Source organism: Myxine glutinosa, chromosome 2 (assembly GCF_964187855.1).
Source record: "Myxine glutinosa chromosome 2, kmMyxGlut1.1, whole genome shotgun sequence".
In the NCBI taxonomy this organism is placed as follows: Eukaryota; Metazoa; Chordata; class Myxini; order Myxiniformes; family Myxinidae; genus Myxine; species Myxine glutinosa.
In genome coordinates, this window is record NC_136262.1 from 74,017,847 (window position 1) to 74,039,286 (window position 21,440).

The following is a 21,440-nucleotide window of genomic DNA, read 5'->3' on the forward strand; positions in this document are numbered from 1 at the left end:
ACCTTGGCCTTGCATTTGTGACAGGCACAGGTCTCACCAGTGCCCGTGCCTTCAAATCCTGCTCCGGGCTCCGACTTCACCCTCATTTGTGCCCTTTAGCTTCTTTCTTTCTTTTGCTGCCGCCATCTGCTTGATCGTTGGCTAATATCACTTCCATTCACAAAAAGATTATATCATTGACAATCTTCAATCATAACCATCATCACTGCTGACATGACTATTTTCTTCTTCTCAAATAGCCCGATTGAAACTTTCAAGGTTGATTGGGTATTTTTAAGTATCGCTGTACTTTGAGCTCATCAGTGATAGTTTTTACTATGTAAATGTGAATCACTTCCTATACAGTGGGTTTTTGTACACAAGCTTGTCGTTTTGTGACGTGAAGGATTATAATGGAAACTGGATCGGTACAAGATTTTAAACATCCATAGACAACGTTTAATATGCAACAACAGCAAATATGTGATTTTTAAAAGTCAAACAACTCACTAATTAAAGATAAAACTATTATCAGAGCGTAAAGCACCATCTACAACAATAAAGTGATTTTGAACATTATCAGCATTTCTGAAAACTCACACTACCCAGGATTTGTCAAACATTTCAATCTAAAGAATGTCTATTACATAGGAGACAGAAGAACTTTGTAGCAAAATGCATTTGTAAACCAGCTGAAGACGACACAGACAAACATTACAATTACATCAACAGAGGTAAAGACGAAGAGTGTCGATGATTACGAGAACATCATTGCATCGCCATAATGAGGATGACTCGTCATTAAAAAACAAACTACAGAATGTATTTACATTCCATACATGGTGACTATGAAATAAATTGCACCTGCAGATGGAATAAATTCAGCTTGAGTGCAAAACACAAAATAAATGGCCTACCACGAGGTACGACTAAACCTCAAATAGTCTTGCTTTGCATAAAGGATCACCCACGTACTTTAAGGCACTGATTGGTACCCGAGTGCAAACGACCACAGCGAGACTCTCATTGCTTATGGAGTTGCTGCGTCTGTAGTGTGTACCTGCGACAGGTTGTGTCGAAGTCTCTGAGACAGTTGCGAGTCTAGATTTTTTTTTTTTTTTTAGAAGTCTTGAATTGAACTCCGTTGTCGTCAAACGACCGTTTCGGAAAGCTGCTTGGCAGCTCTAGAACTGAGCAGTGGGTTGTGCACGGCCATGCTGCCATGGCTCGCCGTGAGAAGCTTCACTCGATGATGAGTTTTTCTCCACTCTTGGTACAAACGAATGTGATACCGGAGGGATACCTGCAAAGGATATTTAAACATTGGCCAAAAGTTGGTTCCATACAAGGGTTCAACACCATATAATGAATTTGGCCATTTGGTGTTAAATATTCCAACATTCGAAGCAAATCTGTTATCAAATCTGTAGTTCAGCTAGCACATCCATTTGGGCCTCAAATGGTTGCAGAAACTTATGTACAGATTATAAACTTTCACAAACGTTCCCATCCAGTGTTAAAGATGTCTGTTCACCTCAGATCATCCCACATCCATACTCAATATTTTTTACCCTTATTAAACCTCAACGCCTTCATTTCCAGGTTATTCTTTGTTTTTTTTTGTTTTGTTTCATCTCTTGCTTTATTCTCCCCTTCTTGTTGTGTTTCATCTTGTTTACCACCCCTGGTCTATCCTTATTCCTCTCCCTTTCTTCTCATTCTTCCATGTATACCTCTACCCATCCATCGGTGTGTCCTCCATTTTCCAGTGTTTTATTTCTGTTCCATGAACCTTGACTTTGTATAAAAAAAAGGTAACATCTGGGTAATATAAAGGAATGCGATTTTAGTTTTGTGCATAAATAAAATGGCACGGGGAAAGGTTGTGCAGAGTTAAAATGGTCAAGGAAATGAATGAGGAACAGTTTGTGATTAGCATGAAGAAAAACAAAATAAACAAGAAATACTAGAATGGCACTCGGTGCACAGCATACCTCCACCAGGCTGAACAGTTTATGGTTTGTATCCCACAGATAGGCCAGATCTGGATCTGGACCTGAACCAAAATGAAATCGGCTTGTTCTTGTCACCTAACCGACTCATCCACCATGTTTTGTCAAAAGTAGTCCACAACTTTTTGAAATATCGTGCTACATATAGTTTTTCACCCCATCCTCAATGGTGAAGAATCACTTCAAAAATTAAAAAAAATCTTGCCTCCGGATCTTCACCAAAATCGAATGGATTCGTCCTTGTCACACACCCAACCTGTCCACTAGGTTTCGTCCGAATCTGTCCACAACTTTTTGAGACATCATTTTTTACCCTATCTCTCACTGGTGAAAAATCACCTAAAATTTTTTTATTGGATTCAGCTCCAGACCTGGATCTTCACCAAAATCTTATCAATTCATCCTGGTCACAAACCCAACGTGTCCACAAAGTTTCATCCGAATCCATCCAAAACTGAGATATTTTGCTCAGACAGACAAGCAAATGCCACCTTCGATGACGGAGGCAATGAATAGATTCAGTCAGTGAATATACTTGCTGGATTAAGGAAATCTCTGCTCAATGCTGCACAGAAACAACCACTACGTGAACTTTCATAGATATTCATTGCTGGATTTGTTATGTTAACTTGCGCATGCACGTAGAGAACAAATTGCTAGTCGGCACAGAAATCCATCCCTTGGTTTTCTCATAATCTCGTTGTTGTGTTTTTTTTTTTTTTTTTTTTAATACAAGATCGAGGCTCGTGAAAGAGCTAAAAAAATTCTTCTAAAAAAAAAATTCCGTTGCTAAAATTATCCTTCTGGTGCGATACTTGTTTGGTGTTATTTTTATCGAGTACGAGTGGAAAGGCCATTGGTCATAGGTGGTATGGCTAAATGGTAACAGCTACAGTGTTAACCAATCTTACTACAGTGTGCTGGTGAATGTGAGCTCCAGGCATTTGTTGTATATAAGTTCTACAATCGCAGAAGCTGCATCTTGTGATCGGTATACATCTATCTATAATTCCAGTAATCTCTGTGTGTTTGTTTGTACGTTTGTACGTTTGTACGTTTGTACGTTTGTTTGTCTGTGACCGCTGTTTCTCGACAACCACGGGTCCGATATACTTTAAACTTGCCAGGTATATTGCTGGGGACCCGAGGATGTGCCTTTTCAAGGTTTCATATTAATCGGACAATTACTTACCGAGCTATGTCCAAAAAACGATTCAACCAATCAGAGAGCAGCGAGCTATCGCGTGTGCCGAACGTGGCGGACACACTCTGCCTCGGATGGCACATTTGAGAGCGTATTCATTTATTTCACGTTTGCAAACTATGTTGGCGCTATGTTGGCGTTAAACGATGTTTTAAAACTAATAAAAACCCCGGGGGGATTGTCACTGTACTCGCAAGCCGTTCGCCGTTCGCTTTGGCGTTGCGAATGGACCAAAACATTTCATGCACCAAACCATTTCATGTAAAGCGTTCGCCGTTCGCTTTGGCGTTGCGAATGAACCAAAACATTTCATGGACCAAACCATTTCATGTAAATAGAGGGGGGGATATAATTTTAGATATAGATATAGTACGGGCATGCCCTAGTGTATTATAAAATGACAGAATAACCTTCTCCAATTGGTTGGAAGTTAATGCTGATGTCATGTCAGTGTTTTGATACATATGGTAATATTGATTTTGTATGTGCAGATGCGAGGTTCTCAGAACATGGCACAGGGAGGTGGTTTTGAAAAGCCATGGGTCAGTTGGAAAAGGGGCAGGCCGTTGCACCCCACCATTCCGCTCTAGTGAAACACTAATTAAAGTAAGTACGTACTTACAGCGGTCCAGAACATGTAGATTGCCAGCAATGCTACTGTGAGCCCGATGAGGCCAGCAGCCTCAAGCTGGTTGTGATGCTTAGCCAAGAGGTGGTCAAGAGCACCGCGCAGACAAAGCCAGCCAGATATGCCGGCCAATGGCGTGATGAATATGAAGCACAAAATGTCGCTCAACAGTGTACGGCGCTCTCGTTTGGGATTTGGGCTCTGCAACCACTGAGACGACAATCAAGATAAAAGCAAATGAAGCGATTGTCGTGTTTGTGATAAGCAGCAGATAAATGCTGTAGTGGCACAGCATTCTGAAGCAACCAACCAAGTTGTTAACGAAAGCATGAACCACATGACCAAAACCCCATCACAAGCGATTCATTTTTCTCACACCTTGGTGAAAGGCTGTGGCTTGCGCTCCACCACAAATTGGAAGTGACAGAGCTCGCAGAAGCTTGTGTTTGATGCAGCAAGCCAGTGTTCGAGGCACGTCTGGTGGAGAGATCCCAGGGTGCCGATGCAGTCACACGGAGACAGCAAGTCCTCCTGGCTGCCCACTTCATGGCAAATACGGCAAAAGGGGCTCTCTCTGGGCAGGCTAGGGTTGAGGTGGGGACACCATGCTTTACAATTCAGAATTTGTTTGCCATGTATGATGTCCATGTAAAAAAAAATATATTATTTTTATATAAATATATATATATACACTAGCATATAAGACCAGGCACTTCACTGATGGGAACACCAATCTTTGCGTAATTGAAAAAATAAATAAAGGTTGCTGTTGTTTGGTGTTAAAAAAGACATTAAATGAAAGAATGAATGAATGATCGTTTTAAGGCCATTTTCCCCGCTAGAGCGGGGGTTAGCCTTACATTAAATGAAAGAAATGGGGAAAAATACAATTAGGACGTGTTTGTTAAAGGAATATTCATCACAGCCTTTTTAGATGCTGAATTGCAAATAATATACAACACATTAAGAGGAAGTTCAAAATGAAAAAAATGCTCCCCCTCCCCCCTCTTCTTTCTTTGAATAAACTGACTAACGTATATATACAGTCACGTGAAAAAGTAAGTACACCCCATGTAAAGTTTTGACTTTTTCAACATATTTTAACATACAGCTATTTGATCTTCATTTCAACAATATTGAAAGATAAAGGTGATATAATATAACAAATATCATGAAACATTTACATTTTGTAGTCCATTGTATAATTTAAATAAACATAAATGCTAATTTCGCATGTGGAAAAAGTAAGTACACCCTTGGCTCTAATAGGTGGTATTGCCCCCTTTGGCAGAAACAACCTCAAGTAGGCGTTTCTTATAACTGTCTACCAGTCTCTGACATTGACTGGGAGAAATTTTTGCCCACTCCTCCATGCAGAATTCTTTCAGCTATACTATGTTTGAGGGGTTTCTTGCACGCACAGCTCGTTTCAAATCCCCCCACAACAATCCCCCCACTGTTCCGCACTGTTTTAGCTTTTTCACGAGCCTCGATTCAGTATACAAAAAAAAACAAAAAAAAAAACATATCGATGGGATTTAGATCTGGGCTTTGACTTGGCCATTCCAGAACCCTCCATTTCTTTCTTTTCAGCCATTCCTTAGTGGATTTACTGGTATGTTTAGGGTCAGTCATGTTGCAAGGTCCACCTTCGGTTGAGCTTCAACTTGCCGACAGATGGCCTCACATTATCCTCAAGCACACTCTGATACAATGAAGAATTCATAGTGGATTCTATGATGGTGAGCTGCCCAGGCCCTGATGCAGCAAAGTTGCCCCAAACCATAATATTTCCACCACCATGCTTTACAGTTCGTATCAGGTTCTTGTGGTCAAATGCTGTCTTTGGTTTTTGCCAAACATGTCTTCTGGTACTGTGGCCAAATAGCTCTACCTTTGACTCATCTGTCCAGAGCACATTGTTCCAGAAGTGCTGGTCTTTGCCTAGGTGTTCATTGGCAAACTTTCGTCTTGCCCTGATGTTCTTTCTGGACAGCAAAGGTTTCCTCCTGGCACACCTCCCATGTCGATCAAATTTGTGCAGCCTCTTTCTAATGGTAGACTCGTGCACTTTGACATCAACAGTGGCAAGAGCTACCTTTAGGTCCCATGATTACATTCTGGGGTTCTTAGAGACTTTTTTCAGCATCTTGCGGTCTGCTCTCGGGCTGAACTTGCTGGGGCGGCCTGGCCTGAACAAGTTGGCAGTTGTTTGGAATCTTCTCCACTTGTCGATGATTTTCCAGACAGTCGAATGATTGATTTCAAACTGTTTGGAGATCTTTTTAAATCCCTTCCCAGACTCGTAGGCATCTATAACTTTCTTTCAGAAGGCCTCAAAGAGCTAATTTGATCTAGGCATGGTGATGCCACACACTTCAACAACAAAGAGCAAACCAAACTAAATGTCTGAAGTTTAAATAAGACAGGTTCCTCCAAGTTCCTCTCTAATGATGTTCTAATCATTTGCACCTGAGCTGGTGCACCTGATTCTAATTTTAGGTATTTGAAGTAGTGATAAATGTAGGGGTGTACTTACTTTTTCCACATGCAAAATTTGCATTTATGTTTATTTAAATTATACAATGGACTACAAAATGTAAATGTTTCATGATATTTGTTATATTATATCACCTTTATCTATCAATATTGTTGAAATGAAGATCAAATAGCTGTATGTTGAAATATGTTGAAAAAGTCAAAACTTTACATGGGGTGTACTTACTTTTTCACGTGACTGTAGATGAGTATGATTTGGATATGTGGAGATTCGTGGAGATTTGGAATCGACGTGGTGGATATAAAACATATTTGTAGGTAGTGCTGTTAGGTAGATTCAAAATCCCGTCTCGGAACCGTCTCGATAAATTTTAAATTTTCATACCGGGATCTCGGATCGGCTCGGTTCCCGGCAAAGTAAAAAAAATAAAAAAAAATAAAAATAATAATAATAATAAGGATTCAAAAATAATGGAATTTCATTACAATATATAAACAACAATGAAAAAAATTCATTTCTGATGTTGAGTACTTAAATTCCGACTTAGCTTCCATTTACCGGGATGAAATAAAATACACCGCTTACATGCAGATGATCGGCCACCGATGGGACCGGGTTATCTCATTACAGTTTGTATTGTCGTGTAATTTCTTGCTCGGAATGTCAGAGAGAGGGAGAAAATGTTTCTGCCCAGGCATATTCGAGTCCCGGTTGGAGTTTCATTATCATTTTGTGAGTTGTGATCGCCAAGGGGCTCCCCCCCCCCCCCCCGTTCCCCTCCCCTCCCCCGCCCGGCAATGTCGGGTACTTCTGCTAGTAAATTATAAAGCAGGCGGTGTAGTGATCACCCCCCCCCCCCTCCTTATTTTGACTCTGTGACTAAAGTAAACGTAATCAACTTATCAGGCCTAAAGTGTAGGATAAGATAACCAAAATACTTTCACATTCAAACCGTCAAACCAAACCCCGAGGGATTCTTACAATTTATAGATTTAGCGTTGCAATTAAACATAAACGTTCATCAAAAACTCATTTCATAAAACTACATAATGTATTGTACTTGTATTAATACATTGTGTGTAGAATAATCCGTTATAAACGTGTTTTTAATCTAAATAAACATCGTCCCTCCAATCACGGAGCCTCGAGCGAGTCCCTCGATATTAATGTGCTAAAGACCATAGCAACCACATTCCGTAACTCGTCTCCAAGGATGGACACGTGACCGCAGCGTAAAGCGGAGCGAGGCGGAGTGATACAGCGGAAGGATTCAACGGTTTAAATAAAGCCGCGATGCGGGGGATTTTCATTGGGACCTTGATCCTGATTTCGTTACCTCCGCCACCAAAGGTCGATGGAGGTTATGTTTTCACTCCTGTCTGTTTGTCCGTTTGTTTGTGAACACAATATCTCAAAAAGTTGTGGACGGATTCGGACGAAATTTTGTGGAGATGCAGCGTGTGTGACAAGGACGACATGATTAGATGTTGGTGAAGATCCGGATTCGGAATTCGGATTCGTTTGCAGTGCATTGTTTGTTGACAAGGGGAAAATCCTGGAACAGTGAGTTTACTTTATCTATCATCGTTTGTGTCAGTTCAGCTGCACTTGCGAAAAATGATGCTTGTGCAGAAGCAGAGTAATGAAAGCAAGGCTCAATAAATGCCTCTATTATGGAAAATATCTGCAAGAAGTTGGAATTTTAACCGGGATTTTTTTACCGAGAAATTGCGTCAATCAATTTATCTCGGGACCGTCTCGAAAGCCGAAACCGCCGGGATTTCGTCCCGGTCCCGGCTCGGTTGACAGCCCTATTTGTAGGGAGAGGGATAAGTGGTAAGGTTTACTTCCTGAGGGTGGTTTCATTGAAATCCAATCTCAAGTTAACAAAGAAGGATTCCTGGGCGATCCTGCTCTACGTGCAGGGATAACCAATGTCACGTGTTGGAATTTGCAGTTTTGACACGCGTAAACAGGTACCCATAAAAAAAAAAAAAATTGGGCTCACAAACATTCCCGGCCGAATCCACCGTAGTTGGATTTATTGAAATCCGTTCTCAAGTTATAACATGACAAACAGGCATACACGGCTCCTTTTATAACACACACATCTCGTTTTTTCATTTCTGTTCTTCACAATTCTATCTCTCTCTTTTTTATATACTAGGGCATGCCCGTACGTGGGTGCCCGTTCCTTGCCAAAAAAAAAAAAAAACGCTACCCGTACGCTCTACCCCGCCCGTAAACAAAAAAAACAACGCTCTTCGCTTCCGCCCTTCGCTCTGACTGAATTGGGAGAAATAATGCGCATAAGAAATCGAGAAATTATTATTTTCTCCGGAAGAAATCGAATTACGAACCGTAATGGCGCACGCGCTCGGCTCGGCTCGCTCTCACATCGGCCACGCCTACGCAACAACGCGTTCTGTGATTGGCTGCCGGAAGTGAAGTCTTCACTGTCCGGAAGGTCGCAAATCGCAGTTACGATGAATCGCGAATTAGTTTTAATTAGTTTTAAAACATAGTTTAACGCCAACATAGTTTGCCAACGTGAAATAAATGAATACGCTCTCAAATGTGCCGTCCGAGGCAGAGTCTGTTCGCCACGTTCGGCACACGTGATAGCTCGCTGCTCTCTGATTGGTTGAATAGTTTTTTTGGACATAGCTCGGTAACTACTTCTCCGATTAATATGAAACCTTGAAAAGGCACATCCTCGGGTCCCCAGCAATATACCTGGCAAGTTTAAAGTATATCGGACCCGTGGTTGTCGAGAAACAGCGGTCACAGACATACATACATACATACACACAGAGATTACTGGAATTATAGATAGATACACACATATATACACACACACACACACACACACACACACACACACACACACACACACACACACACTATCGGTTGTTCCTAAACTTAAATATAAATAATTTAAAGGATTGTTGTAAACGATGTTAATTTCACAACTTCCCATATTCAACTTTATTTAAATTGCAAACCTCAAACACAGTTTCTCCACCTAAAGCAAGAACCTTAACCCGTAAGCAATTGACTAGTTTCCCGACTGCATGGATCATCAGCTGGGCACCGTTCCTCCTCGAGGTGTCGATCCTTTCAGCCCAGGACCTCTCCAAACGGCGGATCCACAACCTCGATCATGGATCCACATCAATTGATGGTACATCAGTAGATCCACAACCTCAGTTGCATCCAGGCAGTCAGTCAACCTATCAATGCACCAACATATTGCATCGCACATTTGCTACAGGTCAATAGGTAAACTATATTTGAGGTTTTACATGTAATTAATTCTTTAGTTTCTTTTAACTTGTAACATCTAGCCGTTACTGTGCAATTAATTATATTGTTTGTGGGTTTCATGCTTTGAAATGTCGTTGAACAAACATAAAATATCATATAAATGTAGTTTAACAAACACATTAAAATCACATCAACAAAGAATAAACATATAAATATATGAGAAACAGTATAGTGGATTTTCCACCAAAAGATAATGACAAATCACACACACACACACACACACACACACACACACACACACACACACACACACACACACACACACACACAGCAGAAATTTATAAAAAAGCAAGGATGTACAATGTTAACCAATGAGAACCATCTCTATTTTATGCCAAAATAAGGATTTTTTAAAATGATTTCTCACCCTTTCTTATGCAAACATTAGTCATATGGTCCTTACTGAAACATCATCTCTACAAATATGTACACATACATCCTCTTTGGCACTCATCATATCCATCCCTACAAGTCTGACATTTCAATCAGCAATCTGTAACTACTCAACGCGTGAAGCATAAACCAAATTTAATATGCATACAAACTTTAAACTAGAGCGAAGTAGATGGCACGCCATCACAAATTCCCACACTTCCCACCTCAAGTAAAGTTGGTGGCAAAAAGTTCCACCAGGAATGACCCAATATCAAATAGAGTGGAATTTTTTTTTTGCTCGTTTTGACCGGTGACCCCTAAACCCCAACACCTGGGGTCAAATCCAAGAAATTGTTACATGTTTCATGCATCCCCTAATCTTGATGGCATATACAAAGTTTCATTTAAAAACGTTTTAAAATGTGCCCGTAATTGCATTTTTCATTATTTGACCTTTTTCATTATTTGACCCTGCACCAGGGGCGGGGCCAAAATTGATGTCACTCTTGCACCTCCATGCAATGTGTTGATCATAACTACAAAGTTTGGTGAATTTCTGCCCCACCATTTAGGAGGAGATCCCAGACAGACAGGAGCCAATTACAAAATCCCCACCCCACCCCCCATCCCCCCCCCCCCCCCAAAAATCGTGAGGATAATGATGCATAAAATTAGCGGACTTGCTTAATTAATGATTATACTAGTAATAGACATCCACGAGCATCCTCGCCCATGTTGTGGAATGTCAGCTGAGGCCCTCACTGTTATTTTTCTTCTACCTTCACTTTTTCACCATTATTACCCTCACCAGAGGAGAGGGTATTGCATTTCAGTCCGTTTGTTTGTTTGTTACTTGCCGGAAAAGATTCCGGCAAGTATGTTGATCGGTTGGTTTGTCTGTTTGTCTGTCTGTCTGTCTGTCTGTCTGTGCACAGCACTACGTCTACATCGTTGCACCTAGAATCGCCAAACTTTACACACATATTTGTCTTGCCCTGGAATAGACTGTGCCCAATTTTTAACTCTCGGCCTCCATTATGACGTCATCATTTGATAATTTGACAAGTACTAAACTTCATCCGATCAAGATCCAATTTCTTGAACGGTATGACGGCATAAACAGGCGGAGAAAAAAAAATTAATGATGACGTCATCGGTCACGTGGCTCAGCCACCATCTTGGAAAAACCAAAAACTTTTGCACCTCCATATCTCGGAAAGCGCTGAATAGAAAAAATTGAGACATGGCTCATTGTAAAGAACTCTCCATGGGGGAATAAAATATGTTAATGATGATGTCATAGGTGCCTCCATTATGATGTCATAATTCGACAAGTACAAAACTTCATCCAATCAAGATGAAATTTCTTGAGCATAATATAGGAATAAATTAGTTTACAAAAAAATGATTACGTCATCGGTCACGTGGTTCGGCCGCCATATTTGTTTTAACACAAAACCCTTAAAAACCACTGAAAATACATCCTGGTGAGGGTTTGCAATCTCCGATTGCTCTTTTTAGCCGCGTCGCAGACGCTGGTCATAGAGTGCCCTCTGCTGTTGTTGTTGTTCTTCTTCTTGTTCTTCTTCTTGTTCTTGCAGAGAAGACAAAACCTCAAAGCTCCACCCATTCTGGGAACCATAGCTCCACCCATTATGGGAGAGGCTTCATATAAACAAATATCCACCATTTTATTAACTCGCATAGCTTTGAGGCCTGTTTTGTAGGCCCGTGGTGTCTTCCTCTCTCACACAGTTTTATTTCAAATCAAATTCGATATATCATTTCATTTTTCACAGTCGCTAACATAGTTTTAGACTCGGTTGAAAAAAAACGGGAAGAAAATCCGATGAAAGTTGCCCTTTATAGAACGAAATGAATTCTCAAAGGCCTGTAACTTCAAGTCCATTGAGATATATTTTTTTAAAATCGCGGCATGGTCAGTCATACACCGCCCAAAATAAGACAGGAAAATGCCGAGATATATTAAAATTTCGTCCATTTGATGACAATCGTCACGATGAAATATTTAATTTATACGTCGTCACAATAATGTGGAGAGAGGAGCATAGCTTCGTTCACGTGGCGCCACACACGGGAAATTGCTGAGATATATTTTTTTAAATCGCGGCATGGTCAGTCATACACCGCCTGAAATAACAGACTGGAAAATGCCGAGATATATTAAAAATTCGTCGCCACACACGGGAAATTGCCGAGATATATTTTCACTTTGCACAAAAATAACATCAAGTAATCGAATCAATAGGAATGTCCTGTGCCTATAACATCGACGTTATAGGCACAGCTGCATCTAGGCATTGTGTAACATCGACGCGGCTTTTGTTTTAATTAAAACTTTTTGTACTTGTTCTTGTTACCCTTGCAAGAGGAGAGGGTATTGCATTTGTGTCTGTTGGTTACTTGCAAAATCGAAGATTCGGAAGTATATTGGTTGTTACTCCCGCCAGGGAGTAATGCATTCGATTGTGTCCGTGTGCGTGTGTGCGTGTTTGTGAACAAGATATCTGGAAAAGTTCTGAACGGATTTGGATGAAAGTTGGTGGGATGATTGCCCTTGGAATAAGGAAGAAATGATTAGTTTTTGGTGAAGCTCAGGATATTATTCCGGATCCAGGAATTTTTTGAAGGATTGTTTACCATTGGAAGATGGGGATCATGTTTTTTTTAAACACTATCTTCTATATATTCTATATTTAACATTGTGATATGAAAATAGTTTTCATATTTGTTGTAAATGTAGTTTAAACTCGTGGTTATGCGTTAGAGCGGTGTATTTTGTTAGCAGCGTCGTCTTCAAGGTTCTTTTTTTCTTTCTTTCTAATAAAGACGTATTCTGTCATTTTAAAACCACCAAAGTGTGTATTAGGTTTCCCCGTTTCATAAAATGTATCGTTTGATACGTATAATGCTTTAAAACTGTTTTTTTAAATATTTTTTTTTTACCTCAGAAGAGATATCAACATTTACCTCAGCGAATGTCAATCGCGGTGTCAGTATTTGATGAACTTATAAAGACTTAGGTGAGTTATAAGTGTGACCAGCATGTGCACGGGATTCTTCCCAGAAGAATGAGTGGTCGCATTAGCTTGATTAGTTTTTGCCCTAAGGAATGAAACGAACGCTTAAAATTTATTTGAAGTCACACATGCCTCAAAATACACTCACTTATATAGAATTGACGCTGAATCCGAAAATGTAAATGAAATTGCCTTGTTTTTTTTTAAACATTATCTTCTATATATTCTAAATATATATCTGTGCAGTGTCTGTCTTGTGTTGTGTTGTCACTGAACTACTCCCTCAAACTTTTGTGAAATCGTACTATTCCAACTTGACCCACGGCGGGAGTATGCGCTCTACTGAGTGGCGTTCTATTTCTGGTCTGTTATTTGGTCTGTTTGTTTGTCAATCGCCCACAGGTCACATTTTCACTCCAATCTTCACGAGACTTTACACCACCTGGCAGAGGCAGTGACAAGATGGAAGCCTATTATTTTTGAGGTCAAAATGACAAGGCCACAAATCATTAACATTTGTACATATACTGAATATAAAATTTAAAAACACGTGTGGACGGTGAATCAAGGTGAAGTGTTGGTCAATCCCTGTGAGTACATCTATTGATTACATGCTGTTTGAATGTGAGTACATCTATTAATTACTTACTAGCAGAAGTACCCGGCATTGCCGGGCGGGGGAGGGGAGGGGAGGGGAACGGGGGGGAGGGGAGGGGAGGGGAACGGGGGGGAGGGGAGAAGAGTGGGAGGGGGAGAGGGAGAGGGGAGAAGAGGGGGGGATGGGCCGGGAGAGGTGGGAGAGGGGGGGGAGGGGAGGGGGGGAGGGGAGGGGGGGAGGGGAGGGGGGGAGGGGAGGGGGGGAGGGGAGGGGGGAAGGGGGGAGGGGAGGGGGGAAGGGGGGAAGGGGGGGAGGGGAGGGGAGGGGGGAGGGAAGAGGGGGGGAAGGGGAGTGTGAGGGATGAGAGGGTGAGGGATGGGAGGGGGGGGGAGAGAGGGTGAGGGATGGGAGGGGGGGGGAGAGGGGGGGAGGGGGGGAGAGGGGGGGAGGGGGGGAGAGGGGGGGAGGGGGGGAGAGGGGGGGAGGGGGGAGGGGGAGGGGTGTGAGGGGGGAGGTGGGAGGGGGAGGGGGAGGTGGGAGGGGGAGGGGGGGAGGTGGGAGGGGGGAGGGGGAGGTGGGAGGGGGAGGGGGAGGTGGGAGGGGGGAGGGGGAGGGGGAGGTGGGAGGGGGGACCTGGCAGAAGTACCCGGCATTGCTGGGCGGGGGAACGGGGGAGGGGAGGGGAGGGGAACGGGGGGGGAGGGAACGGGGGGGGGAGGGGAGGGGAACGGGGGGGGAGGGGAGAAGAGGGGGAGGGGAGAAGAGGGGGGAGGGGAGAAGGGGAGGGGGAAAAGGGAGGGGAGGGGGGGGAAAGGGAGGGGGAGGGGGGGGAAGGGAGGGGGAGGGGGGGAAAGGGAGGGGGAGGGGGGGAAAGGGAGGGGGAGGGGGGGGGAAAGGGAGGGGGAGGGGAGAGGGGGAGGGGAGAGGGGGAGGGGAGGGGGTAGGGTGGAGGGGGAAGGGAGGGGGAGGGGGAGGGGGAAAGGCAGGGGGGAGGGGGAAAGGCAGGGGGGAGGGGGGAGGGGGAAAGTGAGGGGAGGGGGAAAGTGAGGGGAGGGGGGAGGGGGAGGGGGAAAGTGAGGGGAGGGGGAGGGGGAAAAGGGAGGGGGAGGGGGAGAGGGAGGGGGAGAGGGAGAGGGAGGGGGAGGGGGAGGGGGAGAGGGAGGGGGAGGGGGAGAGGGAGGGGGAGGGGGAGGGGGAGGGGGAGGGGGAGGGGGAGGGGGAAAAGGGAGGGGGAGGGGGAGGGGGAAAAGGGAGGGGGAGGGGGAGGGGGGGAGGGGGAAAAGGGAGGGGGAGGGGGGGAGGGGGAAAAGGGAGGGGGAGGGGGGGAGGGGGAAAAGGGAGGGGGAGGGGGGGAGGGGGAAAAGGGAGGGGGAGGGGGAGGGGGGGAGGGGGAAAAGGGAGGGGGGAGGGGGAAAAGGGAAGGGGGGAGGGGGAAAGGGGAGGGGGGAGGGGGGAGGGGGGAGGGGGAGGGGGAAAGGGGAGGGGGGAGGGGGGAGGGGGAAAGGGGAGGGGGGAGGGGGGAGGGGGAGGGGGAAAAGGGAGGGGGAGGGGGGAAAAGGGAGGGGGAGGGGGGAAAAGGGAGGGGGAGGGGGAAAAGGGAGGGGGAGGGGGAAAAGGGAGGGGGAGGGGGAGGGGGGAAGGGAGAGGGAGGGGGAGGGGGGAGGGGGAGGGGGGAAAGGGAGGGGGAGGGGGAGGGGGGAAAGGGAGGGGGAGGGGGAGGGGGGAAAGGGAGGGGGAGGGGGAGGGGGGAAAGGGAGGGGGGAGGGGGAGGGGGGAAAGGGAGGGGGAGGGGGAGGGGGGAAAGGGAGGGGGAGGGGGAGGGGGGGAAAGGGAGGGGGAGGGGGAGGGGGGGAAAGGGAGGGGGAGGGGGGAAAAGGGAGGGGGAGGGGGGAAAAGGGAGGGGGAGGGGGGAAAAGGGAGGGGGAGGGGGGAAAAGGGAGGGGGAGGGGGGAAAAGGGAGGGGGAGGGGGGAAAGGGAGGGGGGAGGGGGAAAAGGGAGGGGGAGGGGGGAAAAGGGAGGGGGAGGGGAGAAGGGGAGGGGGTAGGGGGGAGGGGAGAAGGGAAGGGGGGACGGAGGGGGAAGGGGGAGGGAAGGGGATGGCCAGTCAACAATGACGTTGCAGTTCTCATGGTCGGAGAGCAGCACAACAATCGGACATAGTCCTGCATATTCGCAACAGCACAAAGCGGATTTTGGAGACTCACTGATCCTGTGACGTCCTCCAGTACCGGCGTTGCCGGGCGGGGGAAGGGAGACCCGTACATTCCCAACCCGTACATTCGCCCTCTCGACTCAAGCTCACTCGGACAAAAGCCTCGCACAAATTACACCCTGAAGGCCCAATGGTCATGTCTATGCCACAAATCACGGGCGCACTGAATTGAAAATATATAGAACGCTCATACTCCGTGAAAAGTGAAGCCGCCGTGTCGCCATCTTGGTCAGCACGACTCGACGAACTCGCTTCGCGGATCTCGTTTTGTGCGGCAATAACCTGCTCCAATCGGTTACGGAAGGGTTGTGGAAAGACGTTTCACAGCTGTTTCAAAGACATTTAATTCATATCGCACAAAATCGATACAAAACACGATCGCATAAAAGGTGAAAAAACGTGTGACGTGTGACGGGATGGAACATCACGTGATCGCTGTGAGCGAATCAGTCTGGTGGCGGTAATGGAACATCACGTGATCGCTCTGAGCGAATCAGCGAGCTGCTCTGGAACCGGCTGAGATTAGCGGGTACTTCGCTGAAATGCGCTGAGGTAAATATGAATAAAAAATATGGATCGTCAAATATTTTGAGTTCGGCCATGTTCGTCCCAGGCTCAATGGCCATGTCTATGTCAAATATCAAGCACGTAAGCCTCTCCGTTTAGGAGTCTATCGGTATCTCTCTCTCTCACACACACACACACACACACACACACACACACACACACACACACACACACACACACACACACACACACACACACACACACACACACACACACACACACACACACACAGTTTTATATATATAGATGATTAGACCTTGACGGCGTCTATTTATGGACTATTGGAACATACCTTTTCGACATGTCGACTTTTAGAGCCCTTACACCTTTTAGACCCCCAAGACTCTTAAGACATTTTATACCTCTCAGACTCCTAGGATCCTTAATATCCTCTAGAACTTAGACCCTACAAACCCCATTAGAGCCCTTAGACCCCAAAGCCAAATAGACCCAGTTAGACCTTCTGTCTGAGGGCTTTCTGCAATAACACTTGAGGTTCCCCAATCATAATCAAAAGGCTCCTCATTGGTAAACCATCTCACTACCAAGCTTAGGGTGCAAGATAGAATTTTAATTTCTCTTTTTTCAGGTTCTACTCATCTTGGTTAGTGGCATAGGGAAAAGTCCCACGTGGCATAGGGAAAGGTCCCATGAGGAATCGGGAAAATGCTGTCCATGACAATTTCACGCGATTATGATGAAATTGTATTTTTCTTTTTTGTGATTTTATTATTGTCAAACCTCAGGAATTTTCCAAGATATCAGATTGAAACTTACACAGCTTATTACCTCCACCACTGAAGGAGGATGGAGGTTATGTTATGGTCGGACAAAATTTGGCAGAGAGGTAATGTGTGTGACAAGGACGAAATGAATATATTTTGGTGAAGATCTGGATTCGGATCCGGCTAGTATAATTTTTAAAGTGATCCATCACCATTGGGAGATGGGGCCAAAAACGATACATAGCAGGATATCTCAAAAAGTTGTGCATAGATTTGTACGAAAATTGGTGGAGAGGTTGGATGTGTGAGAAGGACTAATCAATTCCATTTTGTTGAAGATCTGAATATGGATTCGGATACGAAAATTATTTAATTTTCAAGTGATTCTTCACCATTGAGAGATCGGGCGAAAAGCCAGAAAAAACATTATATTAAAAAAAGTTATGGACGAGTTATGAATAAACTTGGTGGACGAGTCGGTTCAGTGACAAGAACAAGCCGATTCGATTTGGGTTTAGGTCCGAATCCAGATCCGGCCTATCAGTGGGATACAAAACAAACTGTTGAGCTGGCGGAGGTATGTGCTCCACCGAGTGCCGTTCTAGTTTGTAAGCATGTGTGGTGTCGTGTGTAAAATCTGGTCAAAATTAGTCAAAGGTCAAGGTTCATGCCATCCAAAATACCTATTAAGCAGCATTTAGAAAATGTCTCAACCAAATTTGTTATGCACGACATTCCATCATCTAAAACAATTGATAGGTCAAATTTTACAAATGACCAAATTGCTGTTTCCATGGCAACTATTGTTTATTTGGATCTCTCAAGTATTGTGCTATGCACGAGATCTTTCGTGTTTGGTTGTCTGCACTTAACGCGAGTCGGTGTATTAATGACATTAGACCCTTTTATACCCTGAGACCCTTGAGACACCGAAGCTAAAAACATTTTATAACCCTACGACAATTTAAGATACTGTAGACCCCTAAGACCTTCTTGAGTCTAGATCCTTTAGGACCCAAATACCCCACTAGACCCAGAAGACCCCTTTCTACTCATTTAGACCGTTCATATGCTATCATTCATTTCGACCAAAACATCCTTCCATTTATTTGCCACCCAAAACAAGTCTTGGGATGTGTTCAGTTCCCAAACAGCTATCTCGCGCTTGCCAAGCCAGCCGTTCCTTATCAACCGTTTCAAATGGAATGCTTAAGTGTTCTGCAACAACCTTTGCAACTGAACACCCATGGTGAGGTTGTGCAATCCCCGACTGCTCTTTCTAGTTCAATTTAAAAATTCTTTTTTTTAAAAATAAACAAAGTTATATGACTTCGTAATGGATTAAAAATGCGGCCTGTGGACCAAAAAGTCTGTTTTCTACAGGCATGGGTTGCAGGGTATTTCACGTATCAGGAATAAACGGCCTCGACCTCACTTTGCTTGGCCTCATTATATACTTTAGCACTGTAAAACACAAATCGCCTTGTTCACATTTCCAAAAACCTCCAATTTAGGAGTACATGGACAAAATACGCCATATTGACCAATAAAATTTGCCACATGCACTCTCAGTGTTGGAGAATATCGAGATTCAGATAAAATGGCATCTTGTAGGAAACGTTCTTTGTACTTGGAAACACAAAGCAAGAGTTTTAAAGACGCTTCCCATGCCCTATTTCTCAAGACCGAGTGGAGTAAGGTGTTCTATGAACTCTCTAGTTTAATTAGCGATAATGTAACATCAAACCTGTTCGGAAGGAGGTGAAAAGAATGTTGGAAAATGCTATGATTTAATCGAACGCTATTTCTCTCTGGTATTTTGCCTGAAGGAAAGTTCAGTGTTGCTAAAGCAGACACAAAGACAAGAATGACCCTGGGCCGGTTCCCTATTGCCTTCCCAGCACTAGTTAGGACAGCGGTTTGTTCAGGGTGTTGGTGGCAATTTTGCCAACTCTGCACACAAAAAAAACTAACACTTTGCCTGTCACACCCCTTGTCCGAGTATTCCCTTTTCATTAAAAGTTATTCGTCATCCTCCATCAATGTAGCATATTCTTCAGTGTGCCCAAATAACCATACAGTTTTTGCTTCGTCTCGTTTCATAAATGTTGATAAAAAATTGTACAAATTGACAAAATCATGAAAAAAAATAGTTAGAGATGGCATGGACTATCAGAATTGTTGCGTTACTGCCCTCAATATGGTAAATGCTTACAATACAATTCCTGTGGTGCCCCTTTGATGAGACGGTTGTAAGTGACATGCACACGTAAACACCAGTAGTTGCATGTTAAGGAACTTGACAAAACATTAACTTTTTAAAAATTACATCACCAAAATAATAATAATAACAATAAATCAAACAAATACCACATTCGCTATGCCAAAAAGGAACAGGTCTCAATCGACGTCACAGTTAACACCAACCCAACCTCTCTTAAGTGTTTTGATCTTAGCATTTAAATCTCAATATTGACCATTGTTTTGTTTTGTTTTTGCAAAGCAAGCAGCAATCTGCCAAAATGGCAAGGTTTAAAATACCAGACTGAGTCATGGCATAAATAGCACGGTGCAAAGCAGGAATGGCATGGTGCTAAGTTTGAAGAATGGTGCAAAGCAGGAATGGCATGGTGCTAAGTTTGAAGAATGGTGCAAAGCAGGAATGGCATGGTGCTAAGTTTGAAGAATAGTGTAAAGCAGGTTTGCAATTTTAGGTAATGGAGAACGACAAAAATGGCAGAAAATTGACAAGGGAAATGCGAGATCACCATGGTAAGACAACCCAAATCGAACAATACAACCACATCAGTCATTCCTGCACCTGTGCTAACTCCAGCTATGGATCACGTCTCAATGTGGACCCATCGTGTACACACACACACACCACACACACACACACACACACACACACACACACACACACACACACACACACACACACACACACACACACACACACACACACACACACACACACACACACACACACACACACACACACACACACACACACACACACACACGTTTGTACTGACCAATCCGCTCCACCATGATCTGTGCCCAGGACCGGTTTGTTATCCGGAGACATCAATGAGTATTTCCCAACATTGCTGGCTGGTGCAGGAATCTTTGTGCTGCACATAACAAGAGGGGGCGAGGGGGGTTCAAGAACAATTTTATATCAAAAGTCGAGTTAATGTGCATATAATCAATAAATAAACGAGGTAGTTTTATCCACCATTAAAAACATAGACTGCATGCTAAAGCACGTACGTTTAGGTTCTTGTCTCATCTAAGGAAGACTTTGTACTTTTAAAACTAATATAATGTTTATGTAAAAAGGACGATGTCCCATATAAAGGAATATTACGCAGCACGCACACAAAAGACTTCGGTCGCCGTGAATCATAAACCTAAGAACACATTAACTAGTGACGACCTCGTCTTGTAAGTTGTAGACTCAGGTAACTGTAGTAGTACATACTATTACTAGGAATATAAATAAATGCTGGGACAGCGTGAGTCGTCTCCACAGAACCACCACCCAAAAGGTTCACTCATTTATATCAGCACGAGACAATATCCATATATATATACTGTACAGAGAGTAATAAAATAACAATAATGCCCTACCTACCCTGATGACAGGCCCAAATGGTTCCATCAACTCCGCGAGCTGTGATACTGATAGGAAGCGAAGTCAAGGAGGACAGAACGGAACCTTAAACACTGGAGAATGTCGATAAACGAAACCGAAAGCACTATCTCATCTATGTTACCTCAACATCCGGATGAACCAGCTCGACAACATAGCAAATGGAACGACCAGCTAACCAGAAGCTCACACACTTCATGAGAAAATGTAGGAAGTGACTTAGTGAAGTAAAGGTGTTCTTCTTCCTCTTTGCCGAAACGCAACAGTGGCATATACAGAACTACGCCGCTCTATAATCACAACAGTCGCATCTTCAGGGGTACGAGGCTCTATAATAATAACATTGGCGTTTTCAGAACTACGCCGCTCTATAATAGCAACAGTCGTATCTTCAGAACTACGCCGCTCTATAATAACAACATTCGTATCTCAGAACTACGCCGCTCTATAATAACAACAATCGCATCTTCAGAACTACGCCGCTCTTTAATAACAAGTCGCATCTTCAATACTACGCCGCTCTATAATAACAACAGTCGCATCTTCAGAACTACGCCGCTCTATAATAACAACAATCGCATCTTCCAAGCTACGAAGCTCTATACAAACAACAATG

At 44.0% G+C, this 21,440-nt stretch overlaps 1 protein-coding gene across 4 annotated transcripts; it reads right to left on the reverse strand.

The window, feature by feature from the left end:
* Positions 1–415: 415 nt before the first annotated feature.
* On the reverse strand, positions 416–21,233 carry MARCHF3 (membrane associated ring-CH-type finger 3). Of its 4 annotated transcripts, none has more exons than XM_068107978.2 (5): positions 20,807–21,233; positions 20,205–20,303; positions 4,202–4,406; positions 3,818–4,033; positions 416–1,282 (listed from the first exon to the last, which is right to left on the reverse strand). In XM_068107978.2, exons 2-5 carry the CDS (start codon positions 20,255–20,257, stop codon positions 1,130–1,132), a joined length of 627 nt encoding a protein of 208 aa, XP_067964079.2. In that variant the 5' UTR covers positions 20,258–20,303; positions 20,807–21,233; the 3' UTR covers positions 416–1,129. The 4 variants fall into 4 exon arrangements, with proteins under 4 accessions (XP_067964079.2, XP_067964080.2, XP_067964078.2 ...); XM_068107979.2 differs by having other exon boundaries at positions 20,803–21,232; XM_068107977.2 differs by having other exon boundaries at positions 3,814–4,033; positions 20,949–21,080.
* Between the last annotated feature and the right edge of the window lie 207 nt (positions 21,234–21,440).

Excerpts from the sequence above, each read along its gene's own strand:
- MARCHF3 (XM_068107976.2), bottom strand. The coding sequence starts at position 20,980 with ATGTTGTCGAGCTGGTTCATCCGGATGTTGAG. Across the intron at positions 20,304-20,948 it reads TGGTTCATCCGGATGTTGAG|CACAAAGATTCCTGCACCAG; the intron begins GTAACATAGATG and ends TGTTATGTGCAG. Across the intron at positions 4,034-4,201 it reads AGCCACAGCCTTTCACCAAG|TGGTTGCAGAGCCCAAATCC; the intron begins GTGTGAGAAAAA and ends TTGTCGTCTCAG.